Source organism: Pistacia vera, unplaced genomic scaffold, assembly GCF_008641045.1.
Source record: "Pistacia vera cultivar Batoury unplaced genomic scaffold, PisVer_v2 Contig89, whole genome shotgun sequence".
Lineage (NCBI taxonomy): Eukaryota > Viridiplantae > Streptophyta > Magnoliopsida > Sapindales > Anacardiaceae > Pistacia > Pistacia vera.
The window spans coordinates 395,109-419,297 of NW_022196767.1; the positions used below are offsets into that span (position 1 = coordinate 395,109).

The following is a 24,189-nucleotide window of genomic DNA, read 5'->3' on the forward strand; positions in this document are numbered from 1 at the left end:
TTCAACATCACATGCATAACTCAACACACCATCCAATTAATCAGATCTGTAAGTTTCCAATTTCAACAACACAATAATTCTATATAATATAACACAAGTGCTAACCATTATCCACCCAAATTGACATGTGGTTTTCAGAGAAAGGATAACCATTTTTATTGTCTTGTAAACACCTATTTCTTTCTTTTGTTAACTGGGCATGCACTTAAATCCATCATATAAGCAGAATACATGAAAACTTAAGAGTATAGGTTGCACGGGTACTTTCAAAGTAAAAAGGAATTTCGGACATTTCAAGTTGTTCCCTCAAACTAAACTTCCTTCAACAACTCAAACTATCTCCACCCATGAAACCAAAAATTCCAGCACTCAATCACGATCAAACAATTCTCCATAAGGCTCAACGAAGCATGGAAAAAGCAATATTTAGTAAACTTTGCAATTAACTCAGAACGTACCTCAAACAATAAAATGGAAAACACAACTTACACATGCAGACATGAATTTAAGCATTTGGATGCAATGTATCTCCATGCATGTAAAATCTGTCATATCTTAGAAACAAAACTCAACAAATCACACATGCACGCTTGAAATATTGAGAAAAGGGTTTGATTTTGCCACTCACAAATTTGAAGCTCGACCCTTAAGCCGAAAAATGATTGAAATCTTCTAATAATGCCCCCGCTTGCCTCCCTATATACAAAATCTAACAAATCCTCCATACATAAGTCCCCATAAGGTAACACCTCAATATTAAAATCATTGGACACTTCCCACACCAAAAGGTTAACATAACTTCTTCTTTAACAAAACTGTCTCATAATCGATCATTGGTCGCTCTCAGATTTTTCTTAAAAATTTCCATTTATCATTTTAAGCCTTAATTTTAACAGGACGTTTTAGAGACACATAGTTTGTTCCCATAATTTCCTCAAGTCATTTCGGAATCAATAACTATTTAAAACACAATTTTCTTTCAACTCATTCAAATCTGTCCCCTGTTTCCAGAATTGAGGTTATTGACTTGAAAAATTCATAACAATTCATTCCTTAATCCAAACCTCATGAAACTCTCCAGAATTAAACTAGACACATATAGGATTCACCAGAATTTAAAATCACTCAATTTGGATAAGAATAGATGCATCAAATCATTTTCCAAAAATATGTGTTCTGCAGAAAATGAAAATTCCAGAATTCACAAGGCAACTTCAAAAATCCATATAAAATTCCATCCTTCGAGTTTTTAAGTAAAATAAATTTCTAAACACTCCTCAAGAAGTCTAAAACAACAACATATCCAAAATTTAGCTTCAAACAAAAACCCAAAACATACAAACAATTTTCGGAGTTCTAGATGGTCAGATTTCTGTACAGTAAACCCTCACATAAAAAATCATATCTTTAACTCATTTTTGTTTAGAAACAACCTCTATGTTCTACCCACACCAAATTATTAAAATCAATCTTCCTATTATAGTGCAATCTCATGTCATTACACTCAATAATAACCAACACAAGCTAATGAACTAAAACTCATCAAGAAAAAGAAATTTTAACCTTTACTCACCTCCCATATGCTTGATCTTCCTCCACTCTCCGATCACCGGAGTTTTGCTCGCCGGCGGCCACTTTTCCAGCCGCCTCCGTCGGTCTCTTATCTCCTCTCTCTCTCTATTCTTGGTTCATCTTTCTCTCCCTTTTTTTTTCTTTTCTTCTTCCTTTCCTTCTCTTCTTCTTCTTTCTCTTTTTTTTTCTCTTTTCCTTCTCTCCTTTTTCCTTCTCTCTTTTCCTCTCTTTTTTTTTTCCTCTTCTTCCCTGTTTTTCATTTCATTGAACGGTCACTGGTTATCAAAATATCTAAAAATTTTCAATTTAGTCCTCACTTATTTCGGCTATTACTGTACTCCCCAAAACTTTCAAATTATTACACTTTACCCCAGAATCACAAAATAAAATTTAATAAAACTCCATTAAAAAAAATACGGGGTATTACACGCTCCCATCTTCTTCCTTAAAAAGTGGTCATGGCCAGGCCACTAGCTAGCTAAGGTGTCCTAACAGTGGTTGGATTTGGCACCACAAAGCTTCAACATAGCGATTGGATCTGACCAACTACAAGAAACCAAATTTAGCTATCGTAAAACTAACGCGTGACCCTTAACTTTTTTTGTTGCATGAGGCCCCCAGAAGAAGCCATGGTTCCATACAATAACTTTTTTTCTTTTCATCTTTTACATTTAAAAAGATAATGAAATTTGAGGATTTGGGATGTTTGATGAGAATAGTTAGCGAAGTTTATTTTGTTTAGGATCAATGCAAAAAAAAAAAATTATGAAATTTGCTGGTGAATAAAAATATTTGACAAGTATTTGTTCATGGAGTGGAAATTTGACAAATTTTGGAATAATATTTAAGTTGTAAAACATAATTTGAAGGGTAAAAAGGTCATTTCCCAATCTAATAAGAATTTTACAACCAACTTTAAACAAATGGGGGTTAGCATTATATTTTCAAAATCAATGGTGGTCTATAATAAGGCAAACATACAGGGTTTATAGGAATTCTCTAATATTTTAATCATATCTTATTATATGATTTATTTATATTTTTCGTATTTTATATGCCAAATAAAAAAGACTTGCACTCCATTGTACATTTTATTACTTCTTTACCACTTCTACAATGTTAATCAAGGAAACTCAATATTTCCATTATACTGTAGATTATACATCAACATTTTTTATGGTTTATTCTTTTTGGTATTTTATACTCCATATAAAAAGATTTTGAAACTCCATTTAATAACATATTATTACATTTCTACACTTTCTTTTCCTTTAGTATATTATGAATTTGTCACTTAATTTATGATTAGTGAGTCACTTAGGGTTTTATAATAATAAATATTTTTAATTAGGATATTAGTTTTTTTTTTTATTTACTAAAAATAAACCAAAATTATAAATCCTAATTTTGAGTATTATTAATTAGGATATACCTTTTTCAAAGAATTACTAAAAATGAACATAAACTATATATCCATAGAAAATACCACATTAACTTATACATAATTATAGTAACAGTAATTAATTAACTTTATAAATGAAAAGGTTCATACTTTATAGGGTGTGTTTGGATCGGGGGCATATAAGATAACGAGGGTAATTTTCGTTTATTTTGCAAGATTTCAGTGTTTGATTTGCAAGTAATAAAATATTACGGGAATCTTTTATTGTAAATAGTGTTTACTGTTAGTAATATAAGGGATAATCTGATACTCTCCCCCACCCTTAGGATTAAAAGATTATTGGGTAATCTAATTTTTATACCTATTTTGCCTTTAATTAAATACAATTTCGGACACAATTGTCATCAAAATGTCTACCAAATAATAATTACCCAGCCCCTTACATTTGAAAAATTAGCTAAAACACTCTAGCCACAAAAAAAGTTTAAAAGTTAACAAAATACACCCAGCCACCCAAGACGATCGTTAGCTGTCGGTGTCAATCGCCGTAATGGTGCATGACCGGTGGGATCTGTGATCCATGGCTCGAAACGACTAGATCTGGCTGTTTCACGGCCACATCTTTGGCCATGAAATGGCCATAGATTTGGCCGTGAAACGACCATGGATTTGTGATCCATGGTCGGAAATAGCTTTGTCGATGCACAACTGACCATATACGACTAGTCGTGTGCCATTCCATTGACGGTGGTGGTTGGCTGCTGACAGTGGCTTGGGGTGGGTGGAGGTGATTTTGCCACAAATTAAAGGTTTATATGGTTTGAGTGTTTTAGAAAAATTTCAAATGTAGAAGGTTAAAAAAATGATTCAAAAAATAATAATAAATAATAATATATTAATATTTTAAAAGGAGGGTAATTTAGTAATCTATATAATATACCCACCCATTTATCCTCCCAACCAAATATACTATTCACCAATTTATTCGAATCAACCAAACACATTTTCTAAACATTTATAATAATCTTCAAGGTGATCTATCTTTCCGTTAATAAAACATTCCATATAATAAAACATTATATGATCTAAACGCCCTCTATAGAGCCATTATCACAGTCAACTAGCTACTATCAGAAATTATTCCTAGCCACGTTTCTAATAGATTTTGTTCTTTTTAATTGATGACAAAGTATTTTAATATTTTTATCTTTCTTATAAGGATATTATTGACCTTTTAATTTTTCTGAAAACCCTATATTTCTTTTTTTTCCTATTTCTTTCCACTTTTTTTCTTTTACCCTCTTTTTGTTCTTAAATTAAGAGTGAGTTTGGGGTTGCTATAGCTTCTCTCATAATTATTTATTTCATAATTTAAAACCCAAAAAGTGTTTGATAAATTAATTTGAAAAGTGATCATAGGACAAGCTAATTATGAAATAATATGTTTTATTAAAGGATTTGAAAAGTAGCAATTTGTAACCTTAAAAATTCAAAAGCTGCTCTTGAAAGGGGAATTACCAAAAACACGCTAAGATTAACTTAAATTATAATTTTTTTAGAAAAAATATTTAAATAAAATATTAGAAACAAAAAAGTTGAAAATTGACTAGCGTGGCCGGCTGTGGTTGCCAGAAAACTCTCTAACAACAAGTTAGCCGACATTGCTTACACATTGAACTCATCGACAAGCGATCTATGTAGTTGTGCTGATAGTGTTGTAAAAATGGTGACCTTTAGTCATAATGGTCCAACAAAATTTGACCTAAACTTTGCTAGCCTATTACAGATCAACGACGTTGTATTTGACGACACCACCGACATGGTTGCACGCATTGGCAAACTGATAAGACTTTTCACAAGTGTACAAAATAATTCAAGTAATATAGTATGTAAATATGGATATCAAACCCTAGAGAATTACTACTTACCAATTACCAAAATTAATTATTTTTATTATTATTTGAGTAATCAAGAATTGATAGAATGAGAAAACTAAAAATAACAATTCTTAAACAAACAAAATAGTAAAGAAAATAAATCAAAAATTAGAATGGAAGCTACTTGTAAAACAATATGGCAAAACTTATGACATAGACTTTACACTAATTTACTCTTATGTCTTGACAAATCATGCTATCATTGTTAAGCTTTTTCTAAAAACCAAATTCTTGAAATTTCAATATTTTCTTTCAAACAATTATTGAATTAACCATCAATTACCAACTCAATATATCTCTAAATTGAATTTAAGTTTTAAGGGATCATTAAACCTTTTGGAATTTAATACAATCTCACAAGTTATGTCTAGTATCTCTAATATTCATTCAACCTATGGTTCTTATTATTTAGACTAATTAGATTCAATTTCTCAATCTCAACCTAGTTCATTTGATCAATCAACTCTCGTTATCAAAAGAACTGAAAGCAATAAGAACAATAATAAAACTTAGAAAAAAATTGCTTAACAAAATTTAACATTAATCCATCAAAACACAATCATAAATTGAGATACATCTTAGCCCTAGAAAATTAACTTAGTTCATAATTAAATGTAAAGAAACAACAATTGAGAAATTGAAAGACAGGAGTTCTACAGAGGAATAAAAGAAAGCTTCCCCAATTGGCAATCCAAAACTCTAAGAGTATGTGCTTTAACCTTAAGGATCGCAACTAATCTCCTCTCTTTTCTCTTTATCTATCTCCCCTTTTTAAAATAGCTAAATACATCTATTTATAATTGTAGAACCCTAATATGCCACATACTCCTACAGGGGTGAATATGAGATAAAAAATTTAATGCGAAATAATAAAACCTTCAACTACCCAACAACAAGAACAATAAATAACTTCAATGATAAGTAATAAGTAAGCAAGTTAATGACAAATAATAATAAATGAGGTAAAGAAGAGAAATGCTTAGAGAATTTATAATCGTTCAGAGCTTTGATCACGAGTCCCCTACATCCACCTTTTCAAGACAACCTCCTTGAAGTTCCACTAGAATCGGATTTCACCAATACAATAGTTTTCACAAGATTTCGCATTGACAATAGTTTGACAGGATTTTGCCTCTAGATTTACATAATCTCACCCAAAGATATTAGATAAAAGGTTTTGTGAATGGTTGCCTTTAAGCTAGACTAATACACAATGGTTTCAAAGTTATTCTCTAAAGATGTTAGTTTAGTACAAATAAGATAGTGATTTTGAGCTTTAGGGTTTGCAAGATTGAATGTTGGATAATGCAATGTTCTCTCTCTCTCTCTCTCTCTCTCTCTCTCTCTCTCTCTCTCTCTAGTTCTTGCAATAAATCGCCCTTTTAAAGTCTTCACCAGCCCTTGATAAATTAGAGTCGTTGCTGCATTTAATGCACTTCTGAAAAGCTGTAGAACCCAGAGGAAGAAGCGCTCCAACATCGGGAATAGGCGTTCTTGACACCAACGGTCACTTTATTTTGAATTATAGGGTTTGGAATGGTCGTTCCCTTATGTCGAATGGTCGTTACCCTATCGCGAATTGGCGTTACCCTATCACGGATAGGCATTCCGCTTTGGATCTCTTAATGTCCAAAATCTAGAACCTTGAATGACTTCTTGGAACGGCTTGAAGAAAACTTGGAACGGGCGTTCATCGAGGTCGTTCTTGATTTACTTGAAGTTCTCTCAACCTTGACTTGACCTCAAATATTCTAAGTCCAAAATCTTGACTTCAGTTTGTAATAGACATTCCTCTTCATGGTATGGGCGTTCTTCTTCAGGTCACACAAGTGTCAAGATTCTGGAGCTATGAACGACTTGATGGAACAATCTTGTTCATGTGGACGTACTTAATGAATGGTCGTTCTTCTTGGTCGTGCCTTCTTACAACACAAATGATGTTTAGCTCGCAGATGTGTGTTAGCCTTTTACGAATAAGTCTTGATATGTTTGGAACGACTAGCTGGGATAGTCATGTGGATTGGTAGTTCCAATTTTGACTTGAGTTTGCTTGAAAGGATTTTTGTTTCATTTTGGACATAACTGTGAACAAGCATGAGGAACGGTGTCGTTTCAAAATGGAATGACTTGACTGGAGGTTATTTTCCAAAAAAACTGGATGGGACAAGCGTCCCATCTACGTGGACAATCGTTCTACCTGGAAACTTCGCATTTTGTTTTGGTTATGACTTATGTCATACCGTTGCACATTGTTAATATATTAATCACTATTTTTCATTAGTTTTGGCACATTAAAACACATGAGGACTCAACAATAGTGCTACGGTTTTAGGAGTGTAGTTGGAACAATCCTATTCAAGTTAGGATAGGAAAATTTCGGATAAGACTTAGCAAAAATTGCATAGAATTAGGATTCTAGGACACGGGCAGCGACATTGATCATTACATGCTATGCATGCTCAAGATCTCATTATTTACCCATTAAACCCAAAACTCCAATGCTGCGGTGGAAGATTTTGAATGCCATAATGCTTAAAGTTATCCAAAATTGAGCACGATAACTTCTGAATGTGGCAAAGTTGTGAACATAGGAATTGTAGCCATTTGAGTAAGCTTTCCAATGGTTCAAGAATCATCCAAATACAAGGTCTATAGCTCGAGTTATCATCAAGATACTGAAGTATGTTCTAGGCTTAACCATGTTCCAAGATTTGCAATTCATACTCAAAATGCCATAACTTCCTCGTTTCAACTCCAATTCTCAATTGTTTGTTCCCAGTCATCACAAATTTTGTCGCCAACATCTCCTCATCTGAATATTATTTTTAAGCATTTATGACCTCAAAACACACCAAACATACCTATGATTTCGAAAAACACTCTTATGAAATAATTAGTTAATAACACAAAGTAAACCTAATTTCTCACAAATGATACCAATAAACCACTAAGTATAACTAAATTTTCAAGCACTTATCACAGTGATCTATGCAACCATGCCAATGGTGTCGACTTACTCGCGGTCAAAGAATTTGTCGACAGCGATAGCTAACCACTAGCGATAACTGCTAGTTAGCGAATCCGCCAACTAGTTTTCAATTTTTGAAAATTTTAAACACTTGCCATGTCATCGCTTGCCAAACTCATTTAATAATAATTATTATATTAATTAAATATTTTATTTAACCCAAATTCAACCAAAAAAAAAAAAAAAAAAAAACAGATCCAACACAAACTCGAATAGCTAGCAAAATAAATCAAACTAAACAAAACAAAAATCCAATTTTTGCGTTTCAAAAGAGGAGATTACAACACAAATCAAACCCATCACAAAAGTCAAATCACTCGCACATTCATATCAAACAAAACAAAATTGGATTCAAATCAAACCCTACTAACAAACACAAACCAAATAATATTAAATCCACAAAAATGGCAACAAAACTGGAAATGACAGCCACAAAATCGAAAAGGCATGTGGGCATGATGAATGAAACTCATCCACTAGCCGACGAATTGTACTTGCGTTGGGCCTTTGGCCGATGAATGACGCTTTTTGGTCGACAGATCGAGTCGACTGTGGCTCTTGTGCTACACTTTTGGCCAGTGCAAGAGTCTCAAATGCCAGCAATATCTGGCAAGCAACAAGGCTCTCATGGTGATACTTATAGCCATGGGTGACGACGGTGACAACCGGGAGAGTTCGGATGGAGAAGAAGGAGAAGGATAAGAGAAAGAAAGGAAGGAGAAAAGATAACTTTTTTGTAATGAACGCAATTGATTAATGAGATTTTTTTGAAAGTTAATTAATATATTTTAATTAATACAATTAATTAATTATAAATGATGATGTGGTATTGCCACTTCACCTGCCGCGTCACATTGTATGGCCTATTTTGAATTTTTTTGTAGTCTATCATTTGTCATGGCCTTAAGCTAACACACTTTAATTCCGCTGTTACCTATCCAACAGCCCCTATTTTTTTTATTCATCGTCCATCACACACCCCCTTTTTCTAAAGGGCAGCATCACAGCAAGTGAAGTTGATCACAAAGTGGCTCAAAACTCTTCTTCGTATAAATATTAATATTAATATTCAAAAATCCTACCGAATTCTGTCTTCTCAAACCAACCAACCTAAAATCATGGCGGTAAGTTAGACTTTAATCACTTCCCGATCTCATTGTCTATATCTAACTACTCAATTTACTTAATAGAAATTAATTTCATTTTTATTTGCAGGACCTTCGGGAACCACTTTAATGGATCTGATAACGGCCGACCCGTCCACAGCGTCGGCAACGGTGACGGCGTCGTCGGGATCGACGGCGCCGTCTACGGCTGCTCCGCTATCAGTGTCGAGCGGTGGCGGAGGGATTCCGACGAAGACGACATTGGAGAGAGGAAGTCAAAGAGAGCGGCGTTGATGCAGATCCAGAGCGACACCGTTTCGCGGCCAGGCCGTTTTGCATCCGGTTCTGCCAACATCAATATCATGCCGCGAGAAGCAAAAGCAGAAGAAAAAGGTTCCGTAATTCTCTTTTTTTTTTTTATCTATTTATGCTGAAGGAAGTGTATATGTGAGAATTTAATTGAAGCAACATTTACAGCCGGTTTCGTATGCGCAACTTGCCAGGAGTATTCATGAACTAGCTGCTACTTCGATCAGGTGAACGTTGCCTTTTTTTTTTTCAAATTAATTTTCAAATTTATTTTATTTATTTTCCTTGCAGTTTGTTTAAAATCTTAATCTTCTGTTTTGTATGATTTGTGATAGAAAAGTTCACAGAAACAATTAGTTCTCCATGTCTTTCCGAAGCTCGCTGTGTATAATTCTGTTGACCCTTCATTAGCGCCTCGCTTCCATGGTATGTATAGTTCTCTAATTATTGTATACATCATTGTTCTTCTGATTGAGTAGAAGCTTACTTTGTTTTTGTATAGTGAGTTAACATTAACAATTTCATATTTGTTTCGTGGGAACGCTCTTGTAATAAAGGAACACAATAGATTCATTTTTATAGAACACGTTTATGGTTGTTGATGCTTGATATCTGTTCGTTTTAATGAATTCAACAGCTTGATCAACAATGTGAAGATAGAGTTACTACGCTATGTCATTATTACTTGGCCAGAATTTTATCCGATACTGGGGCGCAAGGCTTAAGTCCATGGTGGTGATCCCCACTCCAAACTGGGACGCCCTTGCTGACATAGATGCTGGTGAGGGGTGACCAGAGCCGATGTGGTTCCGAGAATTGTTACCCAGCTTACAACAGAAGCTTCAAATCCTGATGTTGAATGTAAAGTGGTTTCTAGCTTTACTTATGCAAATTTTTATTAATTTGATTGATTGAGTAGTTTGAATATTACTGCTTTCACAGTAATATATTGATGTTCAATGTACTTAAGTGCTTTTGCAATTTACTGTTTCAACTATCTTAACCCTTGAGTTGATCAGACCCTGAAGACCTATGTTTAGTGTCATAGTTACATTATGTATGTGACATTTCTTTCTAATGTGGAATCTGTCTGTTGTTGTCTGTTCTAAGGTTAATTTTTCTTAAAAATATTCTACCAAGAATTGTTGGGAGAGTTCATTAAATTGTTCTTGATACGTTTATATTTTGAAGTGACAAAAGTTTGGTTGTCTCTCCCTCATGCTTCCACTTTTTTTTTTTTTTTTAAAACTTCTTTTGTGTTTGTCAGCAGACATTTTTAGTTCTTTTTTATCTTTTAGTAGGAATCAAGAGATTTTATCAGAGGGTTGAAATTGCGTAATGGTGTACGAACCACTAATATGCAAAAGTCAAAAGATAATTTACTACAATTAACTCCAAATTTAGCCACAACCCCTGCCAATATTTAAACATAAGAAGAAAGAGATATCATCAATATTTAGAAATCCTATGGGATAGAATTCCTTTTTTTTTTTTTTTTGGGTAATTTGGAAGAGAGAAAGAGCTGAATTTTTGAAGGAAAAATTAGTGAAGAGGTTGTGCCTATGGGACATAATTCATTTATTTGCCTCCTTGGCCTTGTATGACCAAGGAGTTAAAGACAGTTCCTTTTCCTATTTAATTTGAATTTGAATGAGTTTTGTGATAGTTTTTTGCTGAGTTGTATCTTTTCCCTTTCATTTTGGGTGGTATATTGGTTTGGGTAATTTTGTATAGTTGGTGAATATGGTTGACTGGGTTCACAGTTTCTACTAGTCTTTGATCTCTGATAACTTAAGTACTGATTCACTTGGAAATTATATGGTGAGACTTAGTAAAGTTGTCATCACTCACTTCTATTCTGTTTTGGCTAGATTCTTTTTGATAATTTCTTTAGAATTTTGTATTAAATTGTCTACCTTTCTCTTGTGTATATTTGTGATGAGGCAACAAAGTGCATAAGTAAGTATGATGTTACAGTTCTATACGTATATGATCTTGTTTTTTTTATTTCTTACTTGATTTCTAAGACCGAAAAAGTATTTTTGGATGTAGTTGGTGATCTTCGACTTAATACTTTTCTATTTTCTTTGATTTCATGCACGGGACTGCAACTTTGAAGCTCTTACTTATGCTCCTTCTAGCAACACTGAAATTCTGTCCAAATTGTATGAAATTGTCTTCAGCATTCTCGATAAGGTTTGTCCTTATTGAAGCTTTTCATTCATATTTGAGAGAACTTTGTGTTATTTCATATGTTCTTGCTTACTGTAATTGATTTTGGACTGTATAGAGAAATTTTCTCTTTCCTTTTTTTAATTTTATTTTTTTTTTTTTTTTTTTTTTTACTTTCGTAGCAATAAGACAATTTTTTTTGTTTGTCCTATGATGAATTTGCGAATTGGGTGATTGAAAAAGTCAGTGTTGTATATCATCACAGGAAAAACATTACACCTTCTTGCTATTTAAATGTCCTGGGATTTTTATGTTTTGGTAATTATTAGGTTTTAGGTAGTGGAGGTTTGGGAATAAAATTTAGGGTTTCATATAGGCATTTTGGCAGGTGCATGATTCATTAGTTCCACTTTTTTTTTCTAATATTTAAGTTCATTCTATACACGAATCATCTGGAGGTAATTTTTCTTTCCCACTTTGGTTATCATTTTTTAGTGAGTAGATATTTCTCAAAGAAGTCTTCAGTTTGTGCTTTTTGTTATATATGGCAGGAAACACATTTAGAAAAAAAATTGTTTGCTTTGATAGTTTTTTGTTGAAATATTTATGAGGGTTGTTGGGAAAATTACTTGAAATTGACAATGTTTTGCCCTCATTATTATTGTTTTTTTTTTTTTGGATAACATGTTATACCTACTGTTTAGTTTCTTAACCTTGGTGCTTTCTTGTGTTTCCTTGGAATTCACTTGCCAAAATAATGATTTGGATATTTATATTGATATTCAGGTTGCTGATGTCCCCCAAAAACGTAAGAAGGGCATGTTTGGGACTAAAGGTGGTGATAAAGAGGTAGTAATAGAACTGATGATGATGATGATGATTTGTAATCTGAACATTTTACTGTTCTGTCTAAAATGTCATCAGTGTCATTGCCTAAAATGTCATCACTGTTGTCTATGTTTTACTTAATACTTATATATATATATATCCTTGTATAACATATCTCGTGCAAAGAAAATCTAAATAAAATGAACAAATGTAAAATTTTATTGTGATGCCTGTACAATTTCAGTTTATGTTTTTCTATTTAAATTTGTCAAGATGATTTTTACATGGGCAATTATTTTCTGTAGTTCATTCACTTTCAAAGTTATGAGATATCTATTCCTTTCTTGCAATGCTCGTTACTCTTGCTAGTAAATTGTATGGTTGTTCATATTTTCTCTTTCCCAATGAACTATGTTGGAACTTATTATCAATCTCCTATGCATATTAAGTGGTAGAGTTAACTGTAAGTGAGTAGTCAAAATGTCTGAAACAGAATAGTAGCCCTATAAAAATATTATTGCCCCTTTATTATAGAGTGATATTGTTGACTTATGGGGGCCCATGTCATCCTGCTACTTGACGTGCTCCCTGAAAAATCAGTTAAGCACATGTAGGATTATCTACGTCTACCTATTGGTGCTATATGGGTACTTACAATTCATATTCGCATGTTATTTAGTGTGGGGCTATGTGTTACCTTTTAAGGATTAAATTGTGCATCTTCCTAGTAGCTTAAGCTTTTGTGAATGTTGCTTATTTTGATTAGATGGGCTGCATGATTGCATTTATCTGTCCTTAAATCAGATTTTTTTTGTTTGTTTGATTAAAGTGTGCCTTATTTCAGATTTTACCAGTAAATTAGAATGCGAGATAATTCACAGAACATATGCTATTAAATTATTATCCTAATCGTTCTCCTTAAATATTGGTTATTGCATTCCTACTTAATTCTGGCATTGATATGTTTTTTTAGTCAATTATCCGGAGTAACTTGCAATATGCTGCCCTAAGTGCTTTGAGGAGACTTCCTTTGGATCCCGGAAATCCAGCATTTCTGCATCGTGCTGTGCAGGGGTTAGTTTTTCTACTTAGTGGTCTTATTTTTGTTAACATTTACTTGTGTTGGCACATTAACTTTATTAGTTTCTTTATGCTGCATGCATTTAGGTAGCATTTCAGTACTCAAACATTGGACTTGACATCTAGTTTATGCCTGCCAAGTTTTGTTATCTGTTTCCTTGCTGAGTATGTTGATTATGAAATGTCTTATTTTTTTTTCTTTAAGAAACAGAAATTTACTTATACTATTGCTATGAAGAAACAAATTTTTTTTGAAAGTAAAGTATAATGTAATGAAGGTAGGATTACTAATCCATCCTATACTCACAAAACTATTTTGAAAAAAACAGTGCAACATATCTAGGAAAGTGGACTGCTAATCCATTCAAGAGAAGGGGAAATTTTAGTTTCACAAAAGTTCTTTTAGTTAGAATCTTTTGAGCCTATAGTCTCACCAAACCACAACTTGCTGTAACCATGTCTTAAGATAACTCTTTTTATCCTGTATCTTCAAACTTTGAAGATTAAAAGTTTGTTGTTCAATATTTTATCAATTTATACATCAATGGTATCAATTTTAGTTTATTTTAATATTTTACTCTATTTCAATAGTTTGTTTATTATTCATTCTGTTTCTTTCAATTATTTGTTTCTATAGTTTTTCTTTTCTTTTTTTTTTTTATTGTCTAAGATCCCATGTCATGGAAAATATAACAAAAGTAGAGGATGATTAAATTTTTTTTTTTTTTTGCCTATTTACATTTATTGTCAGATCTTATTCTCCTCTAGACAGATGTTAATTCTGACAAATGTCCGCTTTTGTAGTGTTGAATTTTGGTTGTAACTGTTTTTTTTGTTTGTTTTGTCTTTACTTTTTCTTCAGCGATTTCCTTGTATTAATTCAAGTTTGAATATTGTTTATGTATTTGTGTCTCTCTTTTTGATTCTAATGTTTGGTCCCATGTTAATGTTTTTCCTTATATTCTTTTAGATCCTTTTGTTTGCTGGTGTCACTTTATAATGTGTCTTAATCATGGTATTACTGTAGGGTTTCATTCGCTGATCCTGTTGCTGTGAGACATTCTCTGGAAATCCTCTCTGATTTGGCGACAAGGGATCCTTATTCTGTTGCAATGGCATTAGGTGACTTTATCATCTATTAAACACTACATATTCTTGTGGTTATACAGCCTCAAAAATATCCTTTTTCTCATGTTGAATCTAATATTTTAGTTGTTTCTATGTGTCTAATATTTACTCATAATCTTGATGCAGGAAAGCTTGCTCTCCCTGGAGGTATTAATCCCAATCTCTGTTGCTTGCATTTTTTTTTGTAGCTATAGCAAGGAGGAAAAATAAAAGAAAAAATAATTTTTTTTTATCTTCACATTTTTCTAAATAACAAATATGTATATTTATTGACTGAAATCATATTTACATAAAGGTGAAAATGAAGGGCACTTCTTGAAGTTTTTAGACCCCATGGTTAAAGAACAGTATCTAATCTTGTCTCACAATGTTGAGATCTCCTCTTCATTGTCTAAAAAAATTCTTCTACTCTAGGCATAAAACCCAATTATGATAAAATTGCACAATCTTTTAACTCAAGCTCAAAATCACTCATTGCGAACTAAATAACAAGAGAGTGTATCAACTCAATGGAAGTGTTAACCTCTATATTTCACCAATATCAACAGTACAACCTAACTCAAATATATACACACGCTCAATAATTACAAATATACCCTTTACACTATATATATACATAGTTTCCAACACTCCCCCTCAAGCTGGAGCATATATATCTATCATGCCCAGCTTGTTACAAATATAGGTTACCCTTTTACCAACTAGAGACTTCGTGAAGATGTCAACTGGTTCCCCTGTTCTAACATGATTAGTAGCAATTAACTTTTATTCAAGTTTCTCTCGTACAAAGTGACAATCCACTTCTATATGCTTAGTCCTCTCGTGAAAGACTGGATTGCTTGCTATATGTATGGCTGCGTGGTTGTCACACCACAAGTCCATAGTTCCTGGGTCACCAAACCCAATTTCTCTAAGAAGATGTCTTGTCCATATGAGCTCACACGTAACTTGTGCCATAGCCCGATACTCAGACTCTGCGTTTGACCTAGCTACAACTGGTTGCTTCTTACTTTTCCAAGAAATAAGATTTCCTCCAACAAAAACACAAAACCCAGTCACAGACCGTCTATCCACAGAGGATCCTGCCCAATCAGCATCTGAAAAACCTTCTACCTTATTATGACTATGATCATTGTAAAGAATCCCACGTCCAAGGGCTCCTTTTAGATACTTCAAAATATAGAGGACCGCATTCCAATGAGATGTCCTAGGAGATGATATAAATTGACTCACCACACTCACTGAAAAAGCAATATCTGGACGAGTTACTGTGAGGTAGTTTAACTTTCCAACTATTCGTCTGTACCTCTCTGGATCACCAAACATCTCTCCATCCTCAGCATTCAATCTCACATTAGGAACCATAGGAGTGTTACAAGGCTTAGCCTCACTTAGACCCATTTCAGTCAACACATCTAACACATACTTGCGTTGAGAGAGAAAAATCCCTTTCTTACTCCGAGAAACCTCAACTGCCAGAAAATACCTTAAAGTACCCAAGTCTCTTGTTTGAAATTTGGAAGCCAAAAAGTTTTTCAAACTCTGAATGCTAACATCATCACTGCCAGTGATTACAATGTCATCAACATAAACAACCAAAAGAATGATGCCAGAACTAGATTGCTTATAAAAGACAAGAGTTATCATAAGCACTCTTATGTAAACCAGACTAAGTCACCACTTTGCTAAACTTCCCAAACCACACCCGTGGAGATTGCTTTAAGCCATATAAAGATTTCCTCAGTTTGCATACCTTTCCTGACTCCCCCTGAGCAACAAACCCCGGAGGTTGCTCCATGTAAACCTCTTCAAGAAGATCACCATGTAAAAAGGCATTTTTTACATCAAGTTGGTGAAGAGGCCAACAATATGAAGCTACAAGAGAGATGAATAGTCGACAGAGGTCATTTTAGCTACTGGGGAGAATGTCTCAGAATAATCAATACTATACGTCTAGGCATAACCTTTAGCAACCAACCGAGCAACAGTCCCATCGGGATTAGCCTTCACTGTGAAAACCCATTTGCACCCAATAGCCTTTTTATTTTCAGGCAACCCCATTAGAACCCATGTATTATTATGTTCTAAAGCCAACATCTCTTCTTCCATAGCCCTTCACCACCCATCATGAGCAATTGCTTCAGACACAGAGTTGGGAACAGACACGGAGTCTAAAGAGGCAATAAAAGACTTGGAAGATAAAGACAAAGAGTGATAGGAAACAAATGAGGAGATAGGATAGGTACAAGAGCGCTTACCTTTACGAAGAGCAATGGGAAGATCATGATCATGGTCAGAGGAAGGAGGAACCGGATCAGAGGGTGAGGCAGTCGATAGAGGCAGTGGATAAGATGTTGCTGCAAGTGTCTCATGGTGCTGGTGAACCCTGCGAGAGTATACCTGGGTGATATAGGAGGACGAGATGGTAGAGAACTATGATGGGTAATGTGGTAAACAAGAAGATCATCAGGGGGTGCTTCAAGAGAAGTAGATGAAGTGGAGGATTCAATATATGGAGTGGTTTCAAAAAAGGAAACATCAGTTGAGATAAGGTACTTACCTTGGACAGGAGAAAAACAACGATAACCCTTCTAATTCGGGAATAACCCACGAATATGCACATGAGGGACCTAGGTTCAAATTTGGATGCATGAGGTCTAACATCTTGAACAAAGCACGTGCACCCAAACACTATAAGAGGAAGAGAGAATAAAGGCTGTGATGGAAAAAGGATGGAGAACGAGATTTGACCACCCAAAACAAAAGAAGGCTATTGGAAACCTCCTGCAATCCAAAGTTTCACAACCAACAACACATACACAGAACAAACAGTATGCACAAAAAAGGCAAAACAGATTATATTGATAGATTCTGATTAAACATGAAACAGAACAAATGAAATGACTGATAGTTTCCAGCAATTCGAGGAGTTGGGGACCTCCCAAACAATTCCAGAAAGATTTTACTTGATATCCTATTCTCCCCCAAACTCTCATTTTTATAAGCTAATTATTCCATTCTGTAACCCTTGTGACAGCCTGGTGTACAACAGCCAGGTGTACAACCTCTTAACAAACTCATCAATCCTAACAACCCTTATTGCACACCTCACCATTTTGTAACAAACACACACTCAACGTGTCCCTTTATCCTTATTCCTTTCCCTACCTTTGGATTTATAGACCTTATGTATGGGAGGTCTAACAATACTCGCCCCTCGAAGTGCCACCTTGTCCTCAAGGTGAAATTGGGGAAATTGGCTATCGATGACCTCAAAGGACTCCCAGGTAGCATCGAAAGTAGGCAGATCGTGCCAGCGAATGAGGACCTCAGTGGAGCCATCAATAAGAGACCTCACATCCATTACCTCAGCAGGCTGAACCTGCAGTTCCAAGTCATCAGTGAAACAGGAAGGCAGAGGCTGTACTGAAACAGAGCTATGCAAGCTGTGCTTCAACTGGGATACGTGAAAAACAGGGTGAATACGGGCTGTTGGGGGCAATTCTAACTTGTATGCTACTTGGCCGATTTTCTCCAAGACCCGGAAAGGTCCATAAAATCGAGGACTCAGTTTCTCATTCAACCGTGTGGCCAAGGATTTAAATTTGTAAGGTTGTAGGCGAAGATACACATACTCTCCTGGTGAAAATTGAACTTCCCGTCGATGACGATTTGCTTGTGTTTTCATGTGAACTTGTGCGGCTTCCAGGTTGTGTTTGAGGTCCTGAAGGATGGCATTTCGTTCATGGATCTGTTGGTTGACTTCGTCGACCTGAGAAGGGTAGTCTGTGAACTTTAGGAGGATCGGGGGATCACGGCCGTACAAGGCTTTGAAAGGTGTCATCTTGGTGGATCGATGATATGTTGTGTTGTACCAAAATTCAGCCCATGGTAGCCAAGTTGGCCATTGACTGGGTTGTGAGCTTCAAAATCAACGAAGGTAGGCCTCCAAGCACCTATTTACCACTTCGGATTGGCCATCCGTTTGTGGGTGGTAAGCGGAACTAAATTTCAAGGCTGTTCCAGAAACTCTGAAAATCTCTTGCCAAAAATGACTCATGAAAAGTCTGTCTCTGTCAGCAATGATGGATTGAGGGAACCCGTGCAGCTTCACAATCTCTTTTATGAATATTAAGGCTACCTCTTTGGCGGTATAAGGATGCAACAAGAGCAGAAAATGGCCATATTTAGTTAATCGGTCTACCACAACCAGAATGGTGTCGAACCCCTTGGTCCGGGGAAGACCTCCAATGAAGTCCATTGTCAAGTGGTCGAAAGTCTGAGTTGGTATTGGAAGTGGCTGAAGTAATCCAGCCAGTTTCAAAGCTGAATGCTTATTAACTTGACATATGGTACAGGTTTGAACGAAATTCTGGATATCCTTCTTCATGCCTACCCAATAAGCGACGTTGGCTACCCTTTTATACGTCCTGAAGAAACTTGAGTGACCACCAGTTGGGCTGGAGTGGAATTTGGCTAATAGTTTCTGAATGAAGCAAGAACCCTTCGGTAGAACCAACCTATCCTTGTACAACAAGCAGCCATGGCGAAGTTTGTAGTGTGGTCGGCTGTTGGGTGCCAAAACTAGATCTTGAATCAGCTGTCGAAGCTTGGGGTCCTGATGGGCTTCAGTTGCTAAATCCTCATACTCCGTAAACTGTCTCACTGTCAAGGAAGATAATTCTGGTTCCTCTTCGCGTCGCGATAAAGCATCAGCTGCCGTATTAGTGGTTCCCGGCCAATAATGGATATCAAACGTAAACCCCATCAATTTTGGACACCCATTTCTGCTGTTCAGGGGTTTTAATCCGCTGATCCTCAAGGAATTGGAGGCTTCGCTGGTCTGTTCGAATGATGAATTTCCTACCCAATAAGTACGGACTCCATTTGTGTACTGCGAACACGACAGCCATTAACTCTCTCTCATAAACTGATTTTTGTTTAGCTTGAGGGGAGAAGGCTTTACTTAGATACGCAATGGGTCGTCTTTTCTGAACTAATACAGCCCCCATACCCTGTCCCGATGCGTCAGTGTGAATCTCGAATGGAGAGTTGAAATCCGGAGCTGCCAAAACAGGAACTGAAGTCATGGATTCTTTTAAGGCAAGAAAGGCCTGTTGTGCCTCTTGATCCCAACTAAAAGAATTTTTCTTCAATAGTCTTGTGAGTGGTTGTGCGATGCTGCCGTAACCCTTTACAAACCTGCGGTAGTACCCTGTTAATCCCAAAAACCCACGGAGGCTCTTCACATTAGTGGGTGTGGGCCAAGAAACCATAGCAGCAACTTTCTGTGGATCGGCCTCAACCCCATTGGCCGAAATTAGGTGCCCCAGATACTCCAACCGCTGCTGTCCGAATAAACATTTCTTAAAATTCCTAACCAATTCATTGTCATCCAGAATCATAAGAGCTTGCTGGCTGATGTGTGATTCCAAGTCAGGGTTGTAAATCAAAATATTGTCAAAAAAAACAAGCACAAACTTACGCAGAACTGGTTTAAAAATGCTGTTCATCAAGGACTGAAACGTTGAGGGAGCATTGGTCAAACCGAACGGCATCACCAAGAATTCATAATGACCGTCATGTGTTCGAAAGGCTATTTTGGGGACGTCTTCATCCTTTATTCTGATCTGATGGTATCCGGATCGAAGGTCGAGTTTAGAGAAGATAGTAGCCCCGGCCAATTCATCCAACAGCTCTTCGATGGTAGGGATTGGGAATTTGTCAGGGATGGTTATGTCGTTGAGGGCCCTGTAATCGACGCAAAATCTCTAACTTCCATCCTTCTTTTTGACTAACAATACCGGCTGGCAAATGGACTGGTGTTAGGCTGGATAATACAGGCAGCTAGCATTTCTTCCACTAATTTTTCAATTTCATTTTTTTGAAAATAAGGATACCTATAGGGTCGGATGTTAGGGGCTGGTGTGCCTTCTTTTAGGTTTATGGCGTGATCATGGGTACGGTGCGGAGGGAGCTTGGACGGTTGGTTGAAAAGGTGTTGATATTGATCAAGTAATGCCTGAATTTGTGGACTGATTTTTGGCCCTGGGCTCATGAATTTTTCTTCCAGTGAGCAACATTCCACCAGAAATCCTCCCCCATTGTTGTTGATGGTCCGTAACATTGACTTTAATGAGATACCCGACTTTACCAGAGAAGGATCCCCCTGTAAATTGACTCTGCCGCCATTCAGCTCAAAGCTCATCATCAACTTTTTCCAGTTAGCACAGACATCCCCTAAGGAACTCAACCAAGTTATACCCAGAACAATATCAGCTCCACCGAGCTCAAAGGGAAAGAAGTCTTGCCTGATTTTAATTCCTTGTACCTCTAGTATGACCTGTCGACAGACGACTCCATTTCCTACCATCACCCTAAACATTTTCCCTTTTTCCACTATAATACCAAGCCTCTTGACCAACTCTAGAGAGATGAAATTGTGTGACGCGCCACTGTCTACCAACACCACGACGTCTGAACCCATTATCTGCCCCTTGACCTTTAACGTCTTGTCAGATGTTATGCCCACGATAGAGTTCATGGACAGAGCCAAGGCGTTTCCCTCTTGGCTGTGATTTTCGTCAACTTCTGGTGGGATTTCACTCCTCTCGGTTTCATCTTCATCCAACACCAACATGATCTGCAAGGATTTGCTCCGATAGCGGTGATTTGGGCCAAACTTTTCGTCACATCGGAAGCAAAGCCCCCTTTCTCTCTTGTATTGGATGTCAGCTTCGGACAAACGTCGGAAGTTTCCACCGGATCCCCCTCGAAAACTCGTGTTTGTGTTTTTCGGCGTCCTCTCTTTCCTGTCGGGAGTGCGTGATGACGCGATCTGGCTTGGATCTGGAGGTTTTGAGGAGTTGGGCCACCATGCGGGCCGGGTCGGGTCGGGTCGGGGTTGCTGATTGACTTTGCTGGGTTGGACCACCATATGGGCCGACTTGATTCTGGGCTACTAGAAACTCTGGAGTAGCTTTCTTTGGTACCCTAGGCTTTGAATGTTTTGGGCCGACACCTATCCATGACCCAGTTTTTTTCTTCACCACAATGGGCCTGTTCAATTACTTCTTGCAAGGAGCTGGGCCTTAACACTCTCAACTCTGCCCGTATTTCCTCTTTAAGCCCATTAATAAAGACTCCCATCAATATCTCTTCACCTAAGTCCTTCAATGGTGCTGTGTGTGATTCAAAATCCTCTCTATATTCAGTCACGGTGGAGTGTTGTTTTAGCGTTACCAGTGCCTCATGCGCGGAGCCTTGGAAGGATGGCCGGAATCTGGCGATGAGAGCAACCTTGAACTCATCCCACGATTTGAAAGGTTCTCTCCCTTCCCTCCACTGGTACCAACTCAATGCCCTACCCTCCATGCAGACTGCCGCGGCCTCAATTATCTCCGACGACCCAAATTTGTTGATAGTGAAGTAGTAGTCAGTGCGAAAAGTCCATCCGAAGGGGTCTTCTCCACTGAAAATCGGGTGTTCCAGCTTTCGACCCTTCTTCTCTTCTTTCTCACTTTCCCTATTTGTTTCTTGCCCCTGTTCTCGATCATTCCCAGATTCTGTATTTCCGAAATTTGAGTGAGATTTTTCGTGGTATCGTTTCTCATCCCTCTCCTCTCTTAATCTCATCAATTCACTCATCTCTGTCAAGTATTCCTTGAGGCTTCCCATATCTGTTTTTACTGAACTCATATCCTCTTGCACAGACTTCATCTCCTTTTCCATATTTTCCATCCTACCCTCCATCTTCGATTTGACCATTCCCCGTGTGAAACCGTTTGTGTGTTGTCTTTCGTTCTAGCTTTGATACCAATCTGTTGGAAACCTCCTGCAATCCAAAGTTTCACAACCAACAACACATACACAGAACAAACAGTATGCACTAAAAAGGCAAAACAGATTATATTGATAGATTCTGATTAAACATGAAACAGAACAAATGAAATGACTGATAGTTTCCAGCAATTCGAGGAGCTGGGGACCTCGCAAACAATTCCAGAAAGATTTTACTTGATATCCTATTCTCCCCCAAACTCTCATTTTTATAAGCTAATTATTCCATTCTGTAACCCTTGTGACAGCCTGGTGTACAACAGCCAGGTGTACAACCTCTTAACAAACTCATCAATCCTAACAACCCTTATTGCACACCTCACCATTTTGTAACAAACACACACTCAACGTGTCCCTTTATCCTTATTCCTTCCCCTACCCTTGGATTTATAGACCTTATGTATGGGAGGTCTAACAAAGGCATGCGATTGATCAAGTGACATGTTGTAGAGATAGCATCTGCCCAAAATTTTGTAGACTTTCATGTGAAAAAGGAGAGTGCGAGCGACTTCTAATAAATGATGATTTTTGCGTTCAGCAACTCCATTTTGCTGAGGTGTATAAACACATGATGACTGATGGATAATACCTCTAGTAGACAGAAAAGAGGAGAAAGGAGCAGAAAAATATTCTTTGGCATTATCACTTCTGAGAATTTTAATAGATGAAGTAAACTGATTTCGTATTTCAACATAAAAGGTACAAAATATGGAGAATAGTTCAGAATGATTTTTCATAAAATACAACCAAGTTACACGTGAAAAATCATCCACAAAAATAACAAAATATCGATATCCAGACTTAGACAACATAGGGCAGGGACCCCAAACATCAGAGTGTATAACATCAAAAGGGGTTGTGGCTCTTCTGTTTATCCTAGGGCTATAGGACACTCTATGGTGTTTTCCAAACTGATACGCCTCACACTCAAGGTGTGACACTGACCCTACACTAGGACACAACTTTTTCAAAATGGGAAGGGAGGATGACCAAGGCGACCATGTAGTATGGGTAGAGATGAATCACTGGTACACGCAACAGGTTGAAAGACAGGAGTGGAGACATCATTGAGCATATACAGGCCACCTGATACACGGCCCCTACCAATAATCTGCCTCGTACCAAGATCCTGAAATATACAATGAGTAGGAAAAAAGTAAACACCACAATTGAATGCATTAGTAATTTGACCAACTGATAAAAGATTAAAGGAAAAATGAGGAAGGCACAAGACAGAGGAAAGAGACATAGATTTGTTGAGATGGGCAGTACCACATCCAATAGTAGGTGCAGTAGACCCGTTAGCTAAGGTAACCGAAGAGAAATTGGGAGGTGTAAATGAGGAGAGAATACCTGTATTGCCTGTCATATGGTGGGTAGCACCAAAATTAATGACCCAGTTTCTACTAGAAGTGGACAAACAGGCTATAGGATTACCTAACTGGGTTAAAGTAGTGGTAGTCGATGGGATGGATGACTGGGAGCAAGAATTCTGAGTGAGACGAGCATATTCTGCTGCGGAGATAGTAACCTGTGATGGGGTGGGTAAGATACCATCTTGAGTTACAACATGAGCAAACTTCTGAATGTCTTGCATATTCATAGGCTTGCCATGGAGCTTCCAACAGTTTTTCTTTACGTGCGAGGGCCATTACCACGATTGTTCCTAGGATCACGACTTGTCCTTTTGTTACCTTTGCTATCACCAAACTTCATGCTAGTTAGGGCCGCATGATCAACATTAGGATCCTTAAGAGTTTCTTTGTCCTTAGACACTCTTCGATCTTC

General features: G+C 36.8%; 1 protein-coding gene across 1 annotated transcript in view; it reads left to right on the forward strand.

Moving 5' to 3' along the window:
* The first annotated feature begins 8,457 nt into the window (after positions 1–8,457).
* The window catches only part of LOC116119445, a 29,736-nt gene continuing 14,004 nt past the window's right edge, over positions 8,458–24,189 (forward strand). The window contains exons 1-8 of the mRNA XM_031405395.1: positions 8,458–8,588; positions 9,155–9,443; positions 9,690–9,780; positions 11,474–11,550; positions 12,313–12,375; positions 13,328–13,428; positions 14,462–14,556; positions 14,689–14,709. Of these exons, the coding sequence (XP_031261255.1) occupies positions 8,458–8,588; positions 9,155–9,443; positions 9,690–9,780; positions 11,474–11,550; positions 12,313–12,375; positions 13,328–13,428; positions 14,462–14,556; positions 14,689–14,709 (868 nt within the window). The remainder of the gene's footprint in view (positions 8,589–9,154; positions 9,444–9,689; positions 9,781–11,473; positions 11,551–12,312; positions 12,376–13,327; positions 13,429–14,461; positions 14,557–14,688; positions 14,710–24,189) is intronic.